Source organism: Lucilia sericata, unplaced genomic scaffold (genome assembly GCF_015586225.1).
Source record: "Lucilia sericata isolate MDLA Ls3-8-SP2 unplaced genomic scaffold, ASM1558622v1 Contig001851F_arrow, whole genome shotgun sequence".
In the NCBI taxonomy this organism is placed as follows: Eukaryota; Metazoa; Arthropoda; class Insecta; order Diptera; family Calliphoridae; genus Lucilia; species Lucilia sericata.
The window spans coordinates 20,569-46,542 of NW_023995745.1; the positions used below are offsets into that span (position 1 = coordinate 20,569).

General features: G+C 34.0%; 5 protein-coding genes across 5 annotated transcripts; 2 read left to right on the forward strand and 3 right to left on the reverse strand.

The window, feature by feature from the left end:
- The first annotated feature begins 180 nt into the window (after nt 1-180).
- LOC119612862 lies at nt 181-14,433 on the forward strand. The gene is made up of 5 exons (XM_037968744.1): nt 181-273; nt 341-1,094; nt 10,227-10,231; nt 10,362-11,180; nt 11,729-14,433. Exons 1-5 carry the CDS (start codon nt 243-245, stop codon nt 14,374-14,376), a joined length of 4,257 nt encoding a protein of 1,418 aa, XP_037824672.1. The 5' UTR covers nt 181-242; the 3' UTR covers nt 14,377-14,433.
- Nucleotides 2,316-3,565, reverse strand: LOC119612870 (uncharacterized protein PB18E9.04c-like). The gene is made up of 2 exons (XM_037968754.1): nt 2,652-3,565; nt 2,316-2,593 (listed from the first exon to the last, which is right to left on the reverse strand). The coding sequence occupies exons 1-2, from the start codon at nt 3,342-3,344 to the stop codon at nt 2,387-2,389; spliced, it is 900 nt and encodes a 299-aa protein (XP_037824682.1). The 5' UTR covers nt 3,345-3,565; the 3' UTR covers nt 2,316-2,386.
- A 116-nt stretch (nt 14,434-14,549) lies between the features above and the next one.
- On the reverse strand, nt 14,550-17,064 carry LOC119612869 (tryptophan--tRNA ligase, mitochondrial-like). Its single transcript, XM_037968753.1, has 4 exons — nt 16,769-17,064; nt 16,544-16,705; nt 16,220-16,482; nt 14,550-15,572 (listed from the first exon to the last, which is right to left on the reverse strand). The coding sequence occupies exons 1-4, from the start codon at nt 16,889-16,891 to the stop codon at nt 14,696-14,698; spliced, it is 1,425 nt and encodes a 474-aa protein (XP_037824681.1). The 5' UTR covers nt 16,892-17,064; the 3' UTR covers nt 14,550-14,695.
- Nucleotides 17,065-18,007: 943 nt separating this feature from the next.
- Nucleotides 18,008-21,636, reverse strand: LOC119612868 (dihydrolipoyl dehydrogenase, mitochondrial-like). Its single transcript, XM_037968752.1, has 5 exons — nt 21,363-21,636; nt 19,924-20,067; nt 18,695-19,867; nt 18,545-18,634; nt 18,008-18,480 (listed from the first exon to the last, which is right to left on the reverse strand). The coding sequence occupies exons 1-5, from the start codon at nt 21,402-21,404 to the stop codon at nt 18,415-18,417; spliced, it is 1,515 nt and encodes a 504-aa protein (XP_037824680.1). The 5' UTR covers nt 21,405-21,636; the 3' UTR covers nt 18,008-18,414.
- Nucleotides 21,637-21,735: 99 nt separating this feature from the next.
- Nucleotides 21,736-25,793, forward strand: LOC119612867 (mediator of RNA polymerase II transcription subunit 19). Its single transcript, XM_037968751.1, has 4 exons — nt 21,736-22,658; nt 23,274-23,381; nt 24,639-24,750; nt 24,817-25,793. Exons 1-4 carry the CDS (start codon nt 22,302-22,304, stop codon nt 25,227-25,229), a joined length of 990 nt encoding a protein of 329 aa, XP_037824679.1. The 5' UTR covers nt 21,736-22,301; the 3' UTR covers nt 25,230-25,793.
- The last annotated feature ends 181 nt before the right edge of the window (nt 25,794-25,974 follow it).

Genomic DNA, 25,974 nt, shown 5'->3' on the forward strand with positions numbered 1-25,974 from the left:
AATACAGTTGATCGTGTTAATGAACGTACGAATATATGAAGATAATTATGTAAAAAAGCAATAAGACAAATAAGAGTTTTATCTTAAAATTTTGTTTTTTTTTTTAAGATAAAACAAACGAAAATTGGTAGGCGCTGATGATAGCATAAACAAGCTTTTTAAATGGAAAATTAAATGCTAATGAGCAGTAGTTGAGACGTAGTGAAACATTTAGGAAGCAATTTTTGAAAAATTTTTAGTAAATGGATGTTTTAAAAGAATACTTTAGTAAAGGTAAATGTTATGGAATTAGTAGTTTCAATAATTAATTAAATAATTTTGTTTACGCTTTGTTTTCTAGCTTTGCTAATACTATTATTAGCCATAACGGCGAGTGAGGGTCAAAATAATGTTTGTTTAAATCATGCCATGGGAGAGTTTGTAGCAAATCCTTTGGATTGCAAAAAGTTTTATTTATGCGGTTTAAACGGTGAAGCGGTGCCAGCCAGTTGTCCCCCGAATATGCTTTTCAATCCGGTCAGTAAAATTTGCGATATCCAAACCAATGTTAGATGTGAAGCAACCACCACCTTGGCTCCTCCTCCTGCAACAACTCAAGTCACTACCACTGTATCACCTATAGCATCTGTAGTGGATTATTGTTTAAATCTTTATACCCAACAGCCAAGTGCAGATGCTTTGATTTTTGTGGCTCATCCCTCCAGTTGTCATCAATATTATATGTGTTACTATGGCCAGGCTTTGTTGCAGGAATGCAGCACCGATTTACAATGGAATTCCCGTATTGGCAAATGTGATTTACCTAGCAATGCTAAGTGTCATAAAGAAGATGGTAATATGCCTGTACCCGTGGCACCTACAGAATCCCCTTCCATAGGCAATGCTAATGGCATTGTATGTCCTGTGTATGGTCAACATATATTTCCACATATGCAACGTTGTGATTTCTTTATATATTGCGTTAAGGGTCATGCTATTTTACAGCAATGTCCCTTTTATCAGTACTTCGATGTGGAGAGCAGTCGTTGCAAATGGCGTAAGGTTGCTCTTTGTATTAAGGATTTGAAGTTAGTATTTCGTAAGAATACATTTTAGTTTTTGTAAGAAATAAATGTGAAGTTAAAGAAAAAAAACTTATTACTTATTTCAAAACCTCCAATCTTTATATACGATTAAGTAAAAACGGACCGATGATTACAGAAAACCATTTAGTCTCTTTTGAGAGGCTTTTTTGTGATACATAAATCTCTCGATTTTGGAATACCAACCAACTGGCTTAAAGAAAACCATACCTTCTTGCCACGCAGTTCCTAAATTGAGTCATTTAAAGACTGAATTAAATTTCGGAAACCTAACATTGTTTGTTAGAGAGGTTAGGTTAGGACTTCAGCAGATTTTCCTGGGAGAAGTAAATCTATTTCTAATTGAAAACTAGGAGGAGAGATACAACATTTAGAACCTCAATTGGTATGAAGAGGAAGAAGATTATCAATCTTCTCAGTTGCCTTCTATCAGCTTCAAAATTTGTCATTGATTACTAAGGGTTTTCCATTTAAAACTCTAAACGGTCGTCTCAAAAGATCTTGAATAATTTATCAACTAGGACCAACGAATGACAAAAAGGGTGAACTAATACCTTCTTCTCATTATGACAACTTACAGCGCATCTCCTCAATCAAATTTCAAGTTTGGACGCGGAATATTGGTCTAGATCGCCATAGTTAAATTCGGTCTTACAACTAGTCTATTAAGAACCTTAGACTACTAAATCTAACTCTTGCTAAAGTATCTACGATTTAATTATATTCAGCTTGATAACACTGAGAATCTAAATTTAAATGTCTTGACTCTTCAAGGACCTAACCCTGCTTCCGGTAGAGTTCTATTGTTAAATGTCTTGGCTTTTCATTAAGAGGGGTGTTAAAATCTTGGTTTTCCAAAGATCTAAGGCAGTTATGTTCCCTCTTTGCCGAAGTTTTCGCGGTGTGATTTCCAGACTTAGATAAATAGACTCATTTTCCTAAACTGAATCAATAATATCCTAAAGCTAAGATTATTAGAATATGAGGTCATTGTTTTTTGGCAAGGTTATCTCATTGCCAAATTTTTCGAGGTATGATTACCAGATTCAGACCGATAGCCCATCTTCCGGTAGAGTTCTACTGTTAAACGTCCTGATTTTTCATTGAAAGCTGCCGGGTGATCATAAATCAAATTGGATTCTTCATCCTAAACTGAACTAAACTAAAAGGACCGAATACAAGAAAAACATCAACAATCCATGTCCGATTCTATTAAATTAAAATCGCCAATGGTCTCACTAAAGTCCACAAAAGACACAACGTCTTAATATTTATTAACAACCAAAGAAAAATGATTTTAAAATTTAAATTACTAAAGCCTCATTATAACATTTAGCTTTCGACTTCACGACACAGGCTCTCTTCTCATAATCCCAGCCCATATTAAAGGGACACTGCATAACCATCAAATAGCCATATTTACACAAATAATAATAATTGCAATTGGTAGCATGAGGATAAACATCGACAGTTTGAGGCAAACACTGATCGCGTGGTATAACGGCGCTTATCTTAAATGCAAGAGAATGTTAGATTAAGAATATGGATCTTTATTTCACTGGATTTTACCTGACAATTAACTTTTTCCGCTGTATTACAACTCTGTTGGGTTACATCGAAATGTAACATATTGGGACATTGCATGATCGTGGCTACACCATGATAACACAAATAATATTGTGAACAAGATTTGGGATGTGGTAGAAATATCGGTCTACTGGGATCATCTACAGGCGGACAAGTTAAGGAGATAGAAGGATCGGTAGCTGTTGAGGTGATTCCAGTGCTGGAAGTGGTAACTATAGGAGGCCAGGTGGTAGGGATAACAATTGTAGTTGGTGTTGTTACAACTGTGGTAGCTAGAGTAGATGTTGGGGACGATGTTGTAGAGGGAGTAGAGGTTACGGTAACTATTGTGGGTGGTGTTAAAATGGTAGTTAACGTAGAAGCTCCGGTTGTGGCAATTGAGGGCATCGCTGGAGTAGCCGGAGTAGCATCATTTCCCCCTTCAAATGGCCTATCACCACATATGCTCGACTCAGTGTAGCAATTTTGATCAGTGCTTGAAAAGTAAGGTCTACTGAAATCACACTCCACTATACTTGAATCCTCACCATCACAATATATAGCCTTGGAACAATTACTAGCAACAGCTATAAAATTCCCCGCAGTTTCACTTGCACATTCAGGAAAAGTGGCTGCCTGAATTAAGCAACTCAAGAATTGAGTTGAAAGCAACGAGTATAAAACTATACGAAACATTTTTTTCAACGATTTTGTTCTTAAGACATTGATGTTTTAAGATCAACTGAAGATTTTTAATTAAAAGTTGTTTTATTATCAAGTGTATATTTTTTGGGCGGAAAAAATACGCAGTATATTATCTTATATTGAAGGAATGTAATTAAGTGGCATGTTTTTGCAGGTAAACAAGGGTGTTAAGTTTCACATGTGAAACGATAGAGGTGATTAGTCATGGTTAGAGAAAAGTTTAAAGTTATTTTTGACAAAACAAAGTTTTTGTGAGCATAAAACGCGTGGTAAATTAAATACTACTAATAAACTCCAATCTTTATTTTTGAAACTCGATCTCAAGTCATTGAATGATGGCCAGTAATTCGAAAGCATTACTTAAGACAACGAACGTAAGATCAGATCTGTTATAACATCATATTTGGTACTTTGACTGATCGTATAAATAGATCTGAATCTAAGATAAATACCAGAATAACTCAAGATTGAAAAGAGTTCCTATTTGTAAAGGCAATGATCTCAGATACTTTACAAACTTGCCGATTATAGATTTACTTTTAAGTATTAAATAGACCAAAACCATGAGCTATAGGAAAACAGACATGAGGTTTTGAAACACACTCGAAATTCTAGCGATAAAGTCCCTAAAAAGTTAAGTTTGAAGAGTGTACCGGGATGAAGTTTCTAAGTTAGCGATTAAGGATTAATCAACCACAGAACTTAAGACAACGAACGTAAGATGAGATCTGTTATAACATCACTTTTTGTACTTTGTCTGATCGTATAATTAGATCTGAATCATAGATGAAGACCAGAATAACTAAAGATTGAACAAAGATTTTAAGAATAAATTAGACCAAAACTAGAATTATCCGGCTTAATCTAGCAATAACATTGCAAATACTTTGGCAAATAGGGAAATTAAGTTGTTTTAGGTCCTGGTAAATTCTCCGGCAAGCTGAAAACTTGCCGTTGATGCCCTGTACGCTTTCATAAAGAGGACAAGATGTTTTGCGACACTCTTGGTCCTAGTGGCTCTATTTACCAGCGATGGACGACATGATAAGAAATGTCTTAATTCGAAGAACTTTTAGTGATCTACAGTAGAAACTGTTCACAGCTTTCTTAAATCTGCTGGTCTATACAAATATTCCGCGGTTTTAGCTTAAAATCTAATTGCGTTGATCCCCTGTAAAATGTCATAATGAGAAGAAGATGTTAATTCTATCTCTCCGATTAATTATTCGGTATATTAAGGACTCTTATGAGCATAATCTAGACAGAAACTATCTGTGGTCTTTGCCTAAGGTCTAGAGAAATATTGTGCGGTCTCATCTTGGAATTTGATTGCAGCGGTTCGCTGTAAGAAGGAGACATTCATTGGTCCTTTTCGATTAATGATGCAGTGGTTATGATGGCTCTTATGAATACGACCTAGAGGGGATTTACCTCCGGAACTTTTTAATTCGAGAATGGTGTGATTGAAAACTTTTGCAGATGTTCCAGCTTTCTTAATAAATTTAATAGATTTTTACAGCAAAAGCCTTAATAGGTTCCTCAGTTTTATTCTTAAACTATGAAATTACTTAAATTTTTATTAAAACATATTAAAAACTCTTTTCTTTTCTTACCTTTTATGATCTTTCCAATTGTCTGATCTGCTTTAAAAGTTGGCAACACTAATTATCAAACAATGCTGTGATGAGGAGTTTGTTTTCTTTTTTCATCTGCTTAAGAGAATAAATCCCAAATTCTGGTACTTTTAATGTTGAAAAATAATTTTTGGTGTTTTATCTTTATGTATTATATTTTTCTCACTATTTGTTTTTCTTTTAAATTCTTTATCTGTTTTTTTTTTTTTTCTTTTTTAATTTTTCTTATTAAAACAGGTGCAAGTGCAAGTTATTTGATGATTAACAAGAACTTTTTTTGTTATATTTTTATTATAATCTAACTTTTTTATAATGATGATGATGTTGAAAATGAGAAAATGATCATTATTATTATTAGCAGCTAAACAAACTCTGAAACAGACAGAATGACTGACACACACACACGTAAATAATGAAAATTACAAAAACAATTTATGAAGTATTAGTTTGAGAGTCCAATCACTCTGTATTAGAGCGTTACTATTTATCTTGTTGTTGTTTTTTTTTTTTTTTTGGGAGAAGTAGTAGAAAGAAGCAGAAAAAACTTGTTGTTTTATTACTTTTTGATGGATTTTGTTGTCTTTGATTGTTGTTGTTGTAGTTATTATTGTTGCTTTTTAATTTTGTTTTGTTTGTTAGTTTCGGCTTGCACAACGAAATGACAAGTATAAATACAAATAATAAAACAGAATCAAAAACAGAAATTATATATAATTTATGTTGTTTGTTGTTGTTGCTTGTGTTTTTTTCTTGTTGTTATTTACAATAATAATGCTTTTGTTATTTAATGGAGGGAACAGGTAGTCACTAACATGGGCAAACACACACACGCACTTTTTAAAAATAAAACAAAATTTTGTTGTTTTTTTTTTTAATAAAGCAAAAGATTTTCTTAACTTTTTTACAAAATTTTAATTTATTTAATAATTTTTCTTAAATTTCTTTATTATTGTTTAATAAAATTTAGTTTAATTTAAGTTTTCTTTAAATCTCTGCTTTTTTTCGTTAGTTTGTTTTAACTTTTCATTCGTTTTTATTTTTTGCTGCTTATGTTAATGTAACGTTGGTAACACTTTTGTTGTTGTTGTTATTGGCTTAAACTTTTGTGTAAAAGTTTATTGCTTATTTAATTTTTATTTTTTTGTTATTTAACCCGTTTTCTTTCGTTTTACCCCGACGTCTACGAAAAAAACCGTAAAAAAATCTCCGAAAATAAAAATCACTCTCTAATACACTGATTACTGGCCAAAAAACAAAATCGTTAACACTTCTTGATTGTTTTGTTGTTTTTTTCTTTTTCACTAACAACACCGACCGTCACTTCAACGAAATGCTATCGCTTTGAATTAACAACGCAAACTAAATGCCGACACTCTTAAATAAAGTAAAAAAAACCCGTGTCTGTTTGTTGCTGGCAATTGGATAAAATGCAACAACAACAGAATGCTTGTTATTAGTGGACTACTAAAATTTATGTATGTATGTATGTAAGTGTGTGGAAAAGTGCAATTCATTTTAGTAAGAGATTTTATCTATTCTCTTATGAATGGGGATCTCTTTACTAAAGGCAAAATAATTTAAAGTTTGCTTAGTAAGAGTAGGGTTGCCAAACTTTAAAAATTAAAGAAGGAATATACAGTGTTCCAATGTTAGACAGCAGATTGGTCTATACTTTAATAGTGCAATCTATAGACCAGTCTATAGTTTATCTATAGTCTAGTCTATAGTTTATATATAGTCTAGTCTATAGTCTAGTCTATAGTCTAGTCTATAGTCTAGTCTATAGTCTAGTCTATAGTCTAGTCTATAGTCTAGTCTATAGTCTAGTCTATAGTCTAGTCTATAGTCTAGTCTAGTCTAGTCTATAGTCTAGTCTCTAGTTAGTCTAGTCTATAGTCTAGTCTATAGTCTAGTCTATAGTCTAGTCTATAGTCTAGTCTATAGTCTAGTCTATAGTCTAGTCTATAGTCTAGTCTATAGTCTAGTCTATAGTCTAGTCTATAGTCTAGTCTATAGTCTAGTCTATAGTCTAGTCTATAGTCTAGTCTATAGTCTAGTCTTCTATAGTCTAGTCTATAGTCTAGTCTATAGTCTAGTCTATAGTCTAGTCTATAGTCTAGTCTATAGTCTAGTCTATAGTCTAGTCTATAGTCTAGTCTATAGTCTAGTCTATAGTCTAGTCTATAGTCTAGTCTATAGTCTAGTCTATAGTCTAGTCTATAGTCTAGTCTATAGTCTAGTCTATAGTCTAGTCTATAGTCTAGTCTATAGTCTAGTCTATGTTAGTCTTAGTCTAGTCTCTAGTCTATAGTCTCTATATAGTCTAGTCTAGTCTTTCAGTCTATAGTCTAGTCTATAGTCTAGTCTATAGTCTAGTCTATAGTCTAGTCTAGTCTAGTCTAGTCTAGTCTATAGTCTAGTCTAGTCTATAGTCTAGTCTATAGTCTAGTCTATAGTCTAGTCTATAATCTAGTCTATAGTCTAGTCTATAGTCTAGTCTATAGTCTATAGTCTAGTCTATAGTCTAGTCTATGTCTAGGTCTATAGTATAGTCTATAGACTCTAGTCTATAGCTAGTCTATAGTCTAGCCGATGGTCTAGTCTATATCAAGTCTATAAGCGAGCCTATGGGCTAGTCTATAGTCATGTCCTATATCTATCTATAGGCTAGTCATAGTCTAGTCTTAGTCTAAGTTATAGTCTAGCTATAGTCTATTCTTAGTCTATCTATAGTCTAGTCCTATAGGTCTAGTCTATAGTCTAGTCTATAGTCTAGTCTATAGTCTAGTCTATAGTCTAGTTCTATAGTCTAGTCTATAGTCAGTCTATAGTCTAGTCTATAGTCTAGTCTATAGTCCCTAGTCTATAGTCCATCTATAAGTCTAGTCTATAGTCTATCTATGTCTAGTCCTATATGTCTAGTCTATGAGTCTAGTCTATAGTTATAGTCTATAGTCTAGTCTATTCTAGTCTATAGTCCTAAGTCTATAGTCTAGTCTATAGTCTAGTCTATATTCTAGTCGATGATCTAGTCTATAGTCTAGTCTATAGTCTAGTCTATAGTCTAGTCTATAGTCTAGTCTCATAGTCAGTCTATAGTCTAAGTCTATAGTTAGTCTATAGTCTAGTATAGTCTAGTCTATAGTCTAGTCTATAGTCTAGTCTATAGTCCAGTCTATAGTCTAGTCTATAGTCTAGTCTATAGTCTAGTCTATAGTCTAGTCTATAGTCTAGTCTATAGTCTAGTCTATAGTCTAGTCTATAGTCTAGTCTATAGTCTAGTCTATAGTCTAGTCTATAGTCTAGTCTATAGTCTAGTCTATAGTCTAGTCTATAGTCTAGTCTATAGTCTAGTCTATAGTCTAGTCTATAGTCTAGTCTATAGTCTAGTCTATAGTCTAGTCTATAGTCTAGTCTATAGTCTAGTCTATAGTCTAGTCTAGTCTATAGTCTAGTCTATAGTCCAGTCTATAGTCTAGTCTATAGTCTAGTCTATAGTCTAGTCTATAGTCTAGTCTATAGTCTAGTCTAGTCTATAGTCTAGTCTAGTCTATAGTCTAGTCTATAGTCTAGTCTATAGTCTAGTCTATAGTCTAGTCTATAGTCTAGTCTATAGTCTAGTCTATAGTCTAGTCTATAGTCTAATCTATAGTCTAGTCATATCTAGTCTATAGTCTAGTCTATAGTCTAGTCTATAGTCTAGTCTATAGTCTAGTCTATAGTCTTCTATGTCTAGTCTATAGTCTAGTCTATAGTAGTCTAAGTCTAGTCTATAGTCTAGTCTATAGTCTAGTCTATAGTCTAGAATCTATAGTCTAGTCTATAGTCTAGTCATAGTCTAGTCTAGTAGTCTAGTCTATGTCTAGTAGTCTAGTCTATAGTCTAGTCTATAGCTAGTCTATAGTAGTCTATGTCTGTCTATAGTCTAGTCTATAGTCTAGTCTATAGTCTAGTCTATAGTCTAGTCTATAGTCTAGTCTATAGTCTAGTCTATAGTCTAGTCTATAGTCTAGTCTTACGTCTAGTCTATAGTCTAGTCTAAGTCTAGTCCTATAGTCTAGTCTATAGTCTAGTCTAGTAGTCTAGTCTATAGTCTATCTATAGTCTAGTCTATTCGATAGTCTATAGTCTAGTCTATAGTCTAATCTATAGTCTAATCTATAGTCTAGTCTATAGTCTAGTCTATAGTCTAGTCTAGTCTATAGTCTAGTCTATAGTCTAGTCTATAGTCTAGTCTATAGTCTAGTCTATAGTCTAGTCTATAGTCTAGTCTATAGTCTAGTCTATAGTCTAGTCTATAGTCTAGTCTAAAATCTAGTCTATAGTCTAGTCTATAGTCTAGTCTATAGCCTAGTCTATAGTCTAGCCTATGGTCTAGTCTATAGTCTAGTCTAGTGTACAGTATAGTCTAGTCTATAGTCTAGTCTATAGTCTAGTCTATAGTCTAGCCTATAGTGTAGTCTATAGTCTAGTCTATACTCTAGTCTATAGTCTAGTCTATAGTCTAGTCTATAGTCTAGTCTATAGTCTAGTCTATAGTCTAGTCTATAGTGTAACCTATAGTCTATGTCAAGTCTTGTAATTTTCAATACAATCAGATTTTCACCACTAAAATAATTTTTTACCACAAAATCTTATTAGATTTTCACCACTAATTAAAATTTTCACCACTAAGTGAGTTCTACACCACTAAATCAGCATTTCACCCCAAAATTTTAATTTTACCACAAAAGCTTTCAAAACAAAACCAGTTTTTCACCTCTAAGTTAAAGTAAAAGGATTTCAGTACAAAATACAAATTTCACCACAATTCGAGTTTTTATTAAAATGCTCTGTTTCAAATAAATCTTCATAATGTTTTCTCTGTGTAAAATTGATTTTTTGTTAAATCTTTATTAAGAAATTTTAAATATTTAGCATTTCTTCTGTTTACTAACTTTGCAAAGTTATTACAAATAATTGTTATTTATTTAAAAATCAAATTTTTTTTTTGTAACAACTTTCGTCAAAAAGTTTATCTAGCTAATGAACTGCAAATATTGATAAAATTGTCTAACAGAAGAAGAAAAAAAAAACACATACTTTCGTTTTATTCACCAAAATATTGAACATAAAAATAGAGATCTTTACAAGAATTTCAAACAGTTAAAGATAAGTAACAAGTGATCGTTATTCTAATTTTTTGGGAGCAATTCTTTTTGGTAAAATAATTGAAATAAGTTAAGAATATTTTCAAAAGTGGAAGTAAGCAGGCGGCACCAGAGATAAAAGAGCATATAAGAAGTGATAAGGAGTTCTGAAACCATGTTCAAAAGTGAGTTTAAGTAAAAGATTGTTAAAGAACTTGTTTTATTATTGTTTAATTTTTGTTTAGGACTTTCAATTTTATTGCTGGCTGTGCCTTTTCTAAGCGCCTTTAAATATGTGGCTAAACCTCGTTTGACAGACTTTTGCTTGGGCCATGAATGGGGAGAGTTTGTGGCCAATCCCAATGACTGCAAACTTTTCTTTTTATGCGGTAAAAATGGTGAAGGTGTAGTGGCCTCTTGTCCACCAAATATGCTGTTTAATGATCAAACTAAACTATGTGATAATGCGGAAAATGTGGAATGTGAGGAAGTAGCTTTAGCTGAGGAGGAGACGTTACCTATTGCTAACTTCACCACCAAAGCCCCTAGCAAGATCACCACCACCACCACCACCACCGTGAGACCTCCAAAAGCTGATCAATATTGTTATAATTTGTATGCTATGCAGAGTAAGAAATATACCTTAGTATTCCTGCCTCATCCAGGCAATTGCCAACAGTATTATATGTGTTATCATGGTAAAGCTTTACTACAATCCTGTAGTCCTAGACTTAATTGGAATTCTAAATTGGGTAAATGTGATTTACCGTCTAATGCTGAATGCGTTATAGCCAAAAAAGAGCAAGATTATGACGAGGAAGATGAGGTTTTAACTTCTTTAGAGGAACCTATATGGGGCAATAGCGTTAAGTGTCCTTTATATGGCGAGCATATATTTCCCCATACCCAGAGATGCGATTCATTTATATTTTGTGTCAAAGGTCAAGCTATATTGCAGAGTTGTCCTTTTTATCAGCATTTTGATGTGGAGAGCGCCCGCTGTAAGTGGCGCCATAAGGCTACATGTGTTAAGGATTTAAATTTGGAATATCAAGATAAAAATTAGAAAACACGTAAATTAAGCGAAAAGCTTCATAACTTAATAAAGAGTTTTATTAAAAAGCAATTCGCTAGCATTTAGCAACAACTTTTTCCTCTAACTAGCCCTTATCTAATCAATCAAAAGACAAATTATTATATTATTATGTTTTACAAGTCCTTGTCTGTAACGGCATGCTACTGGTAGTTAACCGACATTACAGCAATTTTGATAAGATATTTTAAAACAATGTTATTTATTTTATAGTTAGTTATTTCCTATAGAACCTATTTTCTATAAACTATATAAAAAAAAAAAATTAAAGAACTATTACAAAACCCCATTAAATTAATTATTTTTATCTAATTAATAATTTTCCAAAAGAAAAGTTCACTATAAAAGATGCTATCACTGCCCACAAACGAACAGATTTGATTTGTTAACTATCAAACCTAGAAAAGTTGAAGTTTTTCCTGGCATTCTCTAGAAGAAAACATGAGAAACTGTAAATATTGTTGTCAGAAAAGGAATTCAAACAAACATTTCACTAATTGCTTTGCTTTTAACTTTCAGTAAATCTTTTTTTATTTGCTGTGGTACTTATACCCTCAATTTATGCAGCCGTTGGCCGCGCTAGACCAGATTGTAGCTCTCAACCGAACGGTGCTATTATAACAGATCCGAAATCTTGTGCTCATTACTATCAGTGTTATTTGGGTCGTACCTTTCGTAAACGTTGTTTGGGTGGTTTTTATTATGATGAGAAAATGAAAATGTGTAATTTCCCGCAATTTGTTCAGTGTAATGGTCGTGGTGTTAGAGGATCTAGAGAAAATAGTTCTAAGAATTGTGGTGAAACTACTACGACTACACCTTGTAATCATCCTGCAGCTCCAACAACTACTACTACTACACCATGTAATCCTGCCGCAGCTCCTACCACTACTACTCCACCATGTAATCCTCCTGCAGCTCCAACAACTACTACTACACCATGTAACCCTCCCCCTGCTCCTACAACTACTACTACACCATGTAATCCTCCTGCTGCTCCTACAACGACCACTCCACCATGTAATCCTCCAGATTCACCAACAACTACTACTACACCATGTAATCCTCCCGATGCTCCTACAACTACCACACCACCATGTAATCCTCCTGCAGCTCCAACAACTACCACTCCACCATGTAATCCTCCTGCAGCTCCAACAACTACTACTACACCATGTAATCCTCCCGATGCTCCTACAACTACCACACCACCATGTAATCCTCCTGCAGCTCCAACAACTACTACTACACCATGTAATCCTCCCGCTGCCCCTACAACTACCACTCCACCATGTAATCCACCAGAAGCTCCAACAACAACTACTACTACACCATGTAATCCTCCCGCTGCTCCTACAACTACCACTCCACCATGTAATCCTCCAGCAGCTCCAACAACTACTACTGCACCATGTAATCCTCCAGCTGCCCCTTCAACTACTACTGCACCATGTAATCCTCCAGCTGCCCCTACAACTACAACTCCACCATGTAATCCTCCAGATTCACCAACAACTACTACTACACCATGTAATCCTCCCGCTGCTCCTACAACTACAACTCCACCATGTAATCCTCCAGATTCACCAACAACTACTACTACACCATGTAATCCTCCCGCTGCTCCTACAACTACCACTCCACCATGTAATCCTCCTGCAGCTCCAACAACTACTACTACACCATGTAATCCTACTGCCGCTCCAACAACAACCACTCCACCATGTAATCCTCCAGCAGCTCCAACAACTACTACTACACCATGTAATCCTCCCGCTGCTCCTACAACTACCACTCCACCATGTAATCCTCCTGCAGCTCCAACAACTACTACTACACCATGTAATCCTCCCGCTGCTCCTACAACTACCACTCCACCATGTAATCCTCCAGCCGCTCCAACAACAACTACTACACCATGTAATCCTCCTGCTGCTCCTACAACTACCACTCCACCATGTAATCCTCCAGCAGCTCCAACAACTACTACTACACCATGTAATTCTCCCGCTGCTCCTACAACTACCACTCCACCATGTAATCCTCCAGCAGCTCCAACAACTACTACTACACCATGTAATCCTCCCGCTGCTCCTACAACTACCACTCCACCATGTAATCCTCCAGCCGCTCCGACGACTACCACTCCACCATGTAATCCTCCCGCTGCTCCTACAACTACCACTCCACCATGTAATCCTCCCGCTGCTCCTACAACTACCACTACACCATGTAATCCCCCAGCAGCTCCTACGACTACCACTCCACCATGTAATACTCCAGAAGCACCAACAACAACTACTACACCATGTAATCCTCCTGCTGCTCCTACAACTACCACTCCACCATGTAATCCTCCTGCAGCTCCAACAACTACCACTCCACCATGTAATCCTCCTGCAGCTCCTACAACTACCACTCCACCATGTAATCCTCCAGCAGCTCCTACGACTACCACTCCACCATGTAATCCTCCCGCTGCTCCTACAACTACCACTCCACCATGTAATCCTCCAGCAGCTCCTACAACTACCACTCCACCATGTAATCCTCCAGCAGCTCCAACAACTACTACACCATGTAATCCTCCAGCAGCTCCAACAACTACCACTCCACCATGTAATCCTCCAGCAGCAGCACCAACAACTACTACTACACCGTGCAACCCATCAACTAAAGCCCCAACTACAACACCATGCAATCCACCAACTAAAGCCCCAACTACAACACCATGCAATCCACCAACTAAAGCCCCAACCACAACACCATGCAATCCACCAACTAAAGTACCAACTACAAAACCATGCAACCCACCTACCAAACCCCCAACTACAACACCATGCAATCCACCAACTACAACACCATGTGGTAGCAATGGTCAAAACTCATACAATGACAATAAACCCCATAAAAATATAATCCAACAATTATTAGGTAAATTTCCAAACTTCTCTATCACCCCCTCCTCGATCACTCAACAGAAAAGAATTAACAGCTTGTGTTTAAACAAACGTCCCGGAACTTATGTAAGAGATCCCAAAGATTGTGCCACCTACTATATGTGTAACTTTGATCAGACCATTGTAAACAAATGTCCCCAGGGTCTTTACTTTGATAGCGAAAAACGTTTCTGTAATTTTGCTAAATTTGTAAAATGCAATGTTTAAGTGTAAATTGTTTATGAAGAATGTTTTAAATAATAAAGGCAGTTGAAAAAAAATGAATTATAACTGATTTTGGATTATAGTATAGATTTTATCAAAAATTTCACTAATAAACGAAAATTTCATCAAAAATTCTACTAAAAATAAGAAATAATTTTTAAAGTTTCGAAAATGATTTCAATATTTTCCTTTTATTCAACCAAAAAATTTTGTTTTTTTTTTCAACAAAAGCCAATTTTTTGAAATTTTTTAAAACATTTTATTTTAAATAACAACACACAAACATTTATATAAAATTAACTAAAGATTCTTTTTTAAATAGCTAGTTTACAGATTTCTCTGGCAATTCCTCCTTTTGCTGCGTCGTCTGTTCTGCTGGTGTCTGTGTAACCTTTTTACTGTCCAATTTTGATGGCGTTCCTAAAGATATTTCAAAGGCTGGTGCCAAACTTTGGGTATGATTAGAACGTCTACTTTCTAAGCGTATCTTTTGTTTGGGCACTATGGGTTTTCCCTCCTCATCAAATTTGGCTACTGTAGTTTCAACTTTGGTTTCTTTCACCGGCTTTTCCTCCACCTTGTCGCTAAAGGTATTAACGTCTAAGTTTTGGGGTATATTTGTGTAAATACCCAAACCCATTTTTTGCTTAACATCCTCCAAAGTTTCCTGAGCCTGTTGACGTGCCTTTTCGGCACCCTGTTCCAACATATAAATCAATTCTGTTTTGCGGGCCAAACGTTTGTCTATTTTCGCCTTAATAGGTTTCAAATGTTCTACCACTGCCTCGGCTACTCTTAATTTATAGCGTCCGGTATCTAGGGTTCTAGCTTCTTCGATAATTTTCTCTATAGGTGTTCCAGATACTAAGGAATGTATGGCTACCAAGTTTGATACCCCCGGACGATTGGCAGGATCATAGGTTACATCGGAAGTGAAATCGGTAACAGCTTTTTTAATTTTCTCCACTATAACATCAGGTTCATCACGTATACTAATAGTGGCTCGAGTATCGGGATCAGATTTCGACATTTTCTTAGCCGGATTGCGTAAAGAGCGTATACGTGCCGCCTCTTGATTATCAATCATGGCGTGGCAAATGGGGAAAGTTTGTCCATAGCGGGTATTGAATATGCGCGTTAAATGTTGGGTCAATTGTATGTGCTGCAGTTGATCTTCACCCACTGGCACATGGGTGGCTCTGTAGCGGTGAACGGGTTGAGGAAAGGGAGATAAAAGAGGGTAGGGAAATAGCAGAAGATTAGGGATAAGAAAAGTATAAAATTAAGGTTTTTAGGAAGACAGTTTACAATTTTATGAAGTTGTGAAATATATTCAATATTTCGATAAGGATAATTTTTCAATACAAATTAGTCAAAACTATTTTCAAAAAAAATTTTGGAATTTCGAAAAATTTTCGAACTTAAGTTTTCTTTTAAATTCTTTACACTGACTTCTAGCAAATGTTTAAAATGACTCAAAAACAAATATTTTCCAAGTTTAAACCAATTTCGAAAAAAATTTGAAATTTCGAATATTTTCGAACTTAATTTTTTTCTAAATTAAGCATACCAGCAACTTTCTAAAGTTCTAGCAAGAGTTTTCTATAAAATTTCTTAAAAATTTTAGTAAAATTTAAAAATGTTGAAAGAAATTCTAATAATATACATGATTATATCACCGTTTCCAACTTCTTTATATTAATTTATATTAGTTTTAGATACTACGGTCCTAAGTCCAGCTCTATAATTCTCTTCTTCCTATTTTCAAATCTTTCAAAATCTCTTTCAATTTCTCAAAAATTCTCTTTACTTCCCAATAAATAGTTAAAAATTTCCAATCACTTACTTGTATAACATAATATCAGCTGCCTGCAATACTGGATAAACATATAAACCCAAAGGAACATCTTTAACTTTACGCGATTTCTCCTTAAACTGTGGCAAATGACCCAAACGAGCCATGGTAGTCAAACAATTTAATATCCAACATAATTCACTATGTTCCTTTACGGAGGATTGCACAAAAAGATTACCATCTTCTGGATTAAGACCACAGGCATACATAGTGGCAGCCATTTCGAAAATATTTTCACGTAAAACAGCAGGATTCTAGAAATTTCAAAACCACATTGTTATTAACACCCATTTCTGGAACTAAAATTGATTTCACCTGATCTATGGTTATAGAATGCATATCTACTATGCAATAGGTAACATCCTCTTGATTATTTTGCAACTCTATCCATTTTTGTATGGCACCCAAGTAATTGCCCAAATGCAATTGACCGGTAGGTTGTATGCCGGAGAAGATTTTGCGCGGGTAAAGGGAATTCTTAAAGAAACAAGAATCTTGTCTTAAACCGTTTTTTTAAGGAATATTTTTTTATTAACTCACCTCTTCCTCTTTATTTTTAGGCTTTTCCACAGTCCTTACCGATATGGAGGCTGTTTGCATTAGTTGATTAACTTTGCCAACACTTTTTAGCGGCCATCTTTTTAATAAATTTAAACTATGCATGTTTATTTTTATAAATTAAATCTTCTCCTTTTAAATTTTAATTACAAAATAAAAAGGTTTATTTAAAATATTTATTAAAATTCTAACAAATTTTCCCTCAAAAAATTTTCTTTTTCTAATATTCTTGCGTCACTTTGAAGGGAATTTACTCAACTTGCTGTAAAAATACAATAACAATTGCTTAAGAAAAAAATCAAAACAAAAAACATGTGTTTAAAAAGGGGGAATGTAACAAGAGAGTTACCAGATTACATAAACGACAAGATGGTGAATTTTTCGCTTTCTTTAAGTAAATAAAAGAAAAACCGTTATTTTTTTAAAAAGAAGAAATTTATTTTAATTAAATTAAGAAATGTTGACATAATTTAATAAAAAAAATAATTTTTTAAAGATTTTAATAATAACAAAATGATCAGTTACACTATTTTCTATATTTATTTAATCAAAAACAACAATAGTGTAAGAGAAAAAATCAAAACAAAGTCAGTGTTTAATAAAGTAGGAAAGTGGTCGAGTTACCAGATTGTACAGGTAACATTAAATTCATATCTTAATAGGGTTTCAAGTTTCTGTTTACGAAAAGTCGATTTTTTCGACTTACTGATTTAAAATTTTAGAATTTTCGAACTGTTTGACTCCTTTTTCAATGGATATGTTAAAAATATGATGCTTCCAGGTTTAAAAATTAAAAAACTTTGCTTTAAAAAACATTATTGAACAAATTATTTTAAATCTTAGATTTTTTATGGAACAAAATAGTAGAATTGACTTTTTGTCAAAAAAAGTCGAAATTAGATTTATAGAACCGTAATTCACGTCAACTTAAGATAAAAACGTTGCCTTTACAAACGTTTAAAACCATTTAGTGTAATTAAAAAAAATGATCTGATTTATTCGAAATAAATATTCCTTTATATAAAATAACCTTGTGGTGATTTCTATAAAGTTGTAAACAACTCAACAGGGCCTTTTTTCTTTTTATTTGTTTTTACCACCATTTGGCAGAAGATTTTAATGCAGACCTATAACTGCTTTCAAGTCTAACCACTTTTCTCAATAGTTTAATAAATAACACTTTAAACACATTAAAAAATAGAAATTTACAACTTTTGAATATTTTTTATCTTTTCCATTTATGTTTTATTTATTATTGTATACTTTAAAAGTTGCACCAGTAAATGTAACACCTCCCTTTCAAGTTTTGAAATTTAAGTTTCAATTTCTTCAAATTCTTTTCACTTTACAATAAATTTCACAAAATTTTAAACAAACTTTTACATGTGGTCTCACGCTAGGCGGTTTTTAATTTATATTTATTAAGAATTAAGTTTTTAAATCGTTTTTATCTCTTTTTTCACAATGAGTTTCATATGTTTTTGAAATAATTTACACAAAAAAGAAGTTTAAAAAGTTTTCGTACGTTTTCCGTATTAACTTAAGGCATTTTTTGAGGGGGGAGTGTGTGAGAAAAGAGAAGTAAAATGTATTAAATTAAAGGATCAGGCAGGGTTGGAGTAGAGAAATTAAAAGTTAATGGGTTTACCAAAGGCGGCAGCTACGTTGGCCTCACGTAAAGCCTCAGCGCAGGTCTGAAAAAAAAAGTAAGGTAAACATAAGTCAATTTTTAACAATTATAAAGTCTAATAAACTTACAGGATGGGCATGGCAGACACGGGCAACATCTTCGGCAGCAGCACCATATTCCATAGCCAAGACAGCTTCATTGATAAGTTCACCGGCAGACTGTAAATAAACGAAACAAATGTATTCGATTTCTCTATAAGGCAAACATTTTCTACTTACGGGACCAATGATGTGTGTGCCCAGCACACGATCTGTAGCCTTATCAGCCAATACTTTAACGAAGCCATCGGTTTCATTGTTGGTCTTGGCACGAGAGTTAGCCAAGAAGGGGAATTTGCCTACTTTGTATTCAACACCTTCTTCCTTCAAAGCTTCTTCGGACTTGCCTACCCACGCAACTTCGGGATGAGTGTAAACAACAGAGGGTACACAGTTGTAGTCAATGTGTACGTGACCACCATTCATGCCTTCAACGCAGATAATGCCCTCATCTTCAGCCTTGTGAGCCAACATGGGACCTTGAATACAATCACCAATGGCATAGATATTGGGTACAACAGTTTGGAAGTGATCGTTGACGGGAATGCGACCTCTATCATCCTTAACAATGCCAACATTGTCCAAACCCAAGCCTTCGGTGTAGGGACGACGACCAACGGATACCAAAAGTACATCACAGGTGAGTTCTTCCTTTTCACCAGATTTGGCATTTTCTACTTGAACGGTGACAGAGTTACCACTACGTTCGGCAGCCATGACTTTAGTGCCCAATTTGAATTCGAAACCTTGTTTGGTCAAGATCTTTTGGAAAGTCTTTGAGACTTCACCATCAATACCTACACCACCGATGGTGTTCATGAATTCAACAGCGGTAACTTGGGCACCCAAACGAGACCAAACGGAACCCAATTCCAAACCAATAACACCAGCACCAATAACAATCATTTTTTCGGGTACCTGTTTCAAGGCCAAAGCGCCTGTAGAGGAAACAATCACTTCCTCATCGATGGTAATACCTGGGAAGGGTGTGACTTCAGAGCCAGTGGCAATCATAATGTTCTTGGTATTAATGATTTCCTCAGAACCATCATCCTTGACAACTTTAACCTCATTGGGTCCTACAATGCTACCCAAACCAGTCAATTGTGTTACCTTGTTCTTTTTGAACAGCTGGGCAATACCACCAGTCAAAGCTTTGACTGCATTGCTTTTTTGTCCCATGAGTTTTTCCAAATCCAAGCTGACACTGCCAACATTAATGCCACGATTGGCCAAATCACCCGAATGCGCCATATGATAGTAGTGAGAGTTGTTGAGTAAAGCTTTGGAGGGAATGCAGCCGACGTTGAGGCAGGTGCCACCCAAGGTGGGATTCTTTTCAACGCTGACAGTCTAGGAAAGAAAAACATTAAAAATTGTGTCTTAGAAAAAAGTTGAAACATTCTTACCTTCATGCCCATTTGGGCAGCTTTAATGGCAGCCACATAACCACCTGGACCAGAGCCGATAACAACCAAATCGGCTTCGTGTGTGCTGGAATAAAAACGTACATTCAAGGCACCCAAAATAGCACTATTAGAGCGCAAAGGTGTCTGTAAAGTTAAAGAAAAGGATACATTAATATAAAAAGTTTTGATTTTAAAATTTTCCTTAAAATTACAAAAGTGGGTGATTTGCTCAGTTTCCTATAGAAGAGTTTTCTACAGAAACTTAATGGTTTTCTATAGAAGAGTCTGTTTTCTGATAATTTTCTATAATTTGGATAATTTTATATAGAAAAGTTTCTGTTTTGAACAGATTTCTTTGGAAATGTGTCTCTACTGGCAGTTTTTTTATGGAAATGTGTATGCTTTGGAAACGTTTCTATAGAAAGAGTATGCTTTAGCTTATTTCCTTTAGAAATGTCTGCTTTAGAGAGTTTTCTATAGACTTGTGGCTGTGTTGGACAGATTCCTATAGAAATGTGTCTGCATTGGACAGTTCTTTAGAAAAATGTCTGTTTTGAAGAGATCCTTAGAGAAATTACATTCTTTCTTATAAAAATGTATAATTTAGACATATTTATATACATATTTATATACATAGAAATGTCTACTCTCTGGAAGGATTTCTAATATCGAATATATCCTGAATATATGCGACATCTTGAAATAATTAAAGATTACGTTGGATTTCCAGGAACATTAAAGTCTCGAGTTTGCTCCACATTCCTAAAACGATTTCTTCACAGAAAATGATTGCATATATAATGACAAACTTATATTAAAACTTATAATTGTAGGGTACTTGTTTTATTTTAGTATATAAATAAAAAAACATGTTTCTTCATGGAACTAATCTTTTTAATATTGACCCCCCGCTAATTAGAAAAAATTATGATTACACACAATGTTATCACATTCATTTAGACATAAAACGCGTGATAACAATACGTATTTGAAAAAAAGACAAAAAAAAATCATAAAATACGCATTAAAAAACTGATAACAATTAAATAAAGCAAAATTGTTTAAAATTTAATTAAATACAAGCAAAATGCAACACATGTTTGACAGCCAGCTGGTCACCTTAACTTGCTCTTCTCTATTTATCTATCAGATAGATAAAAAAAACAAAAAAAAAATCAAAATTTTGCTACTCCAACCAAAAACCTTATGAATTTTACATAATTTTCGTTATTACTTTAACATTTAAATAATTTGTTTTTCAACTTATTTAGTTTTCTTTTTAAACTTTATAATTTTTGTATAAATTCCCTTTTAAAATAAAGGGATTTTTTAATAACTTCATAATCACTCATTGCATAACCAAAGAAAATTTTTTTCTTATTAACGCAAGTCACTTTTTTTTCCTTTAAACACCTTTCACTTCCAAAAAAAAATCTCACCTTGATGGCATAACTTAAAGCGTTGCGTAGCGTGCACTGCATTTTTTTTTTGAGTTAATAAATTTTGTTTTAAAACTTAATTTTTATAATTAATTAATATTACTACACACACCGCCCGGTCGTTCAAGAAATTCTTGATTTTCGTATAGAAAAACCCGTTGTGACGAAATGCAATGGGCAAAAAAAATGAAATCTGTCACAAGTGACAAACACATTCACACATTTCTACAAAAAAAGAGAGCTTTAGATAACTTAGTTGTTTAAATAGTATTAAATATTAGCAATTTACTACGTAAATAACAACCCTGCCTACATATTTGACAGTTTTAAGCAGTGCTGCCAATATATAAACAAAAGAAAAATATTGCTGAATTTCAGATAATGCCAAAAAGTGAAAAAGAGCACAGATTTCACGGCAATTTTTTTTTTCGTATAGAAGAATTTAAACAAAAAATTTAAAACAAAATAAATATTATGTTAAACTAGTAAAAAAAATAACAATAATTATAATAAATTAAAAAAACAAAGAAAGTTAAAAAAAATACATTGCCAGCAGCAAAAGCTAAAGAAAAAAAAAATTTCTTGTCTAGCAGATACGTAAAAAAAATACACAGAACATAAAAATAAAATAAAAACGACACAAGTGAAGGCTACCACAAAAGCTAAGGCAGTGGTTAGAGGAGAAAACCATCATATAAACATCAGCCACAACACACAAGCACTCTTTAAAAAGCTGGCTCTAACTGGCTAACTAAAGGTGCTAAATAATTAACTTTTTATCCTAAAAAATCCTTCAACAAAAAGGAAAAAACGTTAAAAAAAGAAAAACAGTTTACTAGCTACAAAGCAAAAAGACCCCTCCCCTCTTGAAGGCAGGGGTTTTTTTTAAACTTTCAAAGCACTCACTCACTCACTACAGGGACATAACGAAATCCAAACATGATGAACAATTATGGCAATATGATGATGGGCGAACAATTTCGCAAAATGGAATCAAATTATTCACCAAAATCCTCACCACATGGTGGCCGTTCACCCGTAGTCTCGCGACAAGATTCATCGGGTACGCTGAAGGCCACAATATCTTTGGGTAAAACACCCACCATTATACAGACGGGACCATTCTATTCGCTGAAAGAACCACCTGGGAAGGGTGAACTGACGGGTGATAAAGATCTCATGACTGAATATGGTCTGCATCATACGTTGACCAAATTTAAGGATAAAAAAGTCAAAGAATCACTAGCCTCATTTCTGCCCAATCTACCAGGAATCTATGATGGAATGAATAACTTGGTAAGTTTTATTTTGTGGTAAAAGTATGAAATAATAGTTGTGTTCCTTTAGTGGAGGTTTTTTTGTATGACGTCTACAAAATTTTATTATAATTTTGTTGTTTTTTTTTTTACTGACTTGTTAGAAAAACCTGTAAATATTTGTTGTGAGGGATGTAAGTAAATAAGATACAAAATAATGGCTGTGTTTCCTTTAAATTTAAGTCATATTTTTGATAACGTCCATAAGAAAAGTATTTCTTTAACGTGTTTCAATAGAAAAGTATCTTCTCTTCTCAACAATTTTCCATAGTATTGTTTTTACTTTTAATAGAAAGGTGCATTTCTTTGAAAGTTTTCTATAGAAATTTGTTTCTCTAGTAAATTTTTAGTAGAAAAATGTCGGTTTCAGATAGTTTTCTATAGAAAAGTATCTGATTTGTTTAATTTTCTATAGAGAAGGTTAATTTTCCATAGAAATGAATAGTTCTCTATAGAAACGTGTCTGTTTTGTATAAAAGTAACTGTTTCGGACAGTTTTCTGTAAAAATGTGTATTTTACTTTCCCAATTCATTCTAAAAAAGTTTTAAATTATTTATTTTTATTAAAAATTTTCGTTTTCTTTTATTTTTCCAGGAAAATAGTACATTACGTAGTGTTATTGATAAACCACCCATAGTTGGCAAAGAATTGTTGCCTTTATCTGCAGTACAATTAGCTGGTTTCAGATTACATCCCGGACCGGTGAGTTTGTTTTTGTAACTATTATTAATAATCTATATCAAATATTAATGTTAAGATCCTATAAAATTACGAAAACGGGGACTGGCAGTACTCAATATTATGGATTATAATGGGACTATTTTGCAGGCTATTGTAGGAATATAGTCCAGACTATTTCAAGTACACTAGGTCCTGACTATAGACCAGAATATATTGATACTATAGTGGGACTATAGTCCCAACTATAGTTAGACTATAGTCGCAAATATAGTTAGACTATAGTTCTAACTAGAGTAAGTCTATAGTGAGACTATAGTCCCGACTATAATGAGACTATAGTCCTGACTATGATGAGACTATAGTCCCGACTATAGTGAGATTCTATAGTCCACACTATAGAGGAGCTATAATCCTAACTATAAGTGAAAGTGAAACCTACTATAAACAAGACTATAATGGATCTATAGTACCCACTATATTCTTATATTTCAGACAATTATAACAAGTGAGAGTATAGACTCGACTATAGTGAGACCATAGTCCCGACTATAGTGAGATTAAAGTCCTGACTATAGTGAGATTATAGTCCCGACAATAGTGAGACTATAGTCCCGACAATAGTGAGACTATAGTCCCGACTATAGTGAAACTATAGTCCCGACTATAGTGAAACTATAGTCCCGACTATAGTGAAACTATAGTCCCGACTATAGTGAAACTATAGTCCCGACTATAGTGAGACTATAGTCCCGACTATAGTGAGACTGTAGTCCCGACTATAGTGAGACTATAGTCCCGACTATAGTGAGACTATAGTCCCGACTATAGTGAGACTATAGTCCCGACTATAGTGAGACTATAGTCCCGACTATAGTGAGACTATAGTCCCGACTATAGTGGGACTATAGTCCCGATTTTAGGGAGACTATAGTCGTTAATATAGTGAGACGATAACCCTGACTATAGTACTGACGAGTGAGACTGTGAGTCCTGACTATAGTAAGACTATTGTCCTGAATATAGTGAGACTTTAGTCCTGACTATAGTGAGTCTATAGTCCTGTCAATAGTGATTCTATGGTCCACACTATAGAGGAGCTGTAGTCCAAACTATAAGTGAAAGTGAAACCGACTATAAGCCAGACTATAATGTATCTAAAGTCCCGACTACATTCTTACAGTTTAGACAATTATAACATTTTTATAGGGTCGCTGATAGTTGTTAATCCATTTCCTAAATACTCCTTTTTAATGCTTTAAAACTTTATTTCTCTTCCAGTTACCGGAGCAATACAGAGCCTTAAATACAACACCCGCACGTAAACATAAAAATAAACATAAAAAACATAAACACAAAGATGGACAACAGCCACCAGAAACAAATTTAATGGGTAACATACACACTATCATAAAAAGTTCTTAATTTTTCTTAAAATTTTTCTTTCAATCTCTTACAGATTCTTCCGGCTTGGAAACGTACGAAAAGAAACACAAAAAACAAAAGCGTCACGAAGACGAAAAAGAGCGGAAAAAACGCAAAAAGGAAAAGAAACGTAAAAAGAAATCTCACAGTCCCGAACCGCCCTCATCGGGTGGCGTCTCACCCATGTTGGGTCCTACGGGTACCAATACTATGTTAGGCCCTGGCGGTATGCCCATGCAACAGGGTATTGTGGGGGGTGTGGCCGGCGGCGGTGGTGGCAGCGGCGGGCCAGGGGGTATGATGGGCGGTAATGTAGGCGGCGGCGCTGGTAGTTTACAGGGCCTATCTGTGGGGGGTGCCAATAATCCACTGGGGTCTGGGCCTGGGGTAACAACAATGTCAGGCCCTGGTGGCATGATGATGCCACAACAAGCTTCTTTATTTTAGTTAAAATTTAACAAAAAACACACACATACATATATTTACTAAAAAGTTTTAAGTCATTTTTTATTAGATTTTTTTTTGCTATCTTTTGTTTTTAGTTTAAAATTGTGTTACTCTCACCTCCTCATGTTTTCCTAATTACCCAGCTTATTTTACCACTTAATTCTTAGTCCAACTGATTAGTCCGCTCAAACAAACAAAATATTGAATTAAAACAAAGATAAACTAAAATTTTCTTTAGCAGAAAATGAGTAAAATTGTATCAAAATTTAAATATTTTATTAGAATTTTAAAAATTATTATAGAGATTTTTAAAATTACTGCTCATTTTCTTTTTAAAGAAAATGTTGTTTATTTTTTTCTGTTGAAATTTAGTAATAGTTTTGTTCCCCCTCCTTCCCACACTTTTTAAGTTTCCATTTTTTTTATTTTTTATATAAACTAAGCTTATTCAATTAAAAACGAGCTTCCAATTTAAGTTTTCTTTTTCTTAATAGTTATTTATCTTCTGTTTTCAAATTTGATTTCCCTTTTTGTTTGTTTCCTTTTTTACGAAAAAAACTACCTCCCTGCTGTTTATTTTTTCTTTAAATTCTTTTTTAGATTTTTTTTAATTAAACAAAATTTGTAATAATTTCTAAAATTTAGTTATTTAATTTAACACACACACTTTTTTATGAAAAAAATCTATATATTATAAAGAAAGAAAAATAAATATATTATTTAGTTATTTAAGAAGTTGTACGCA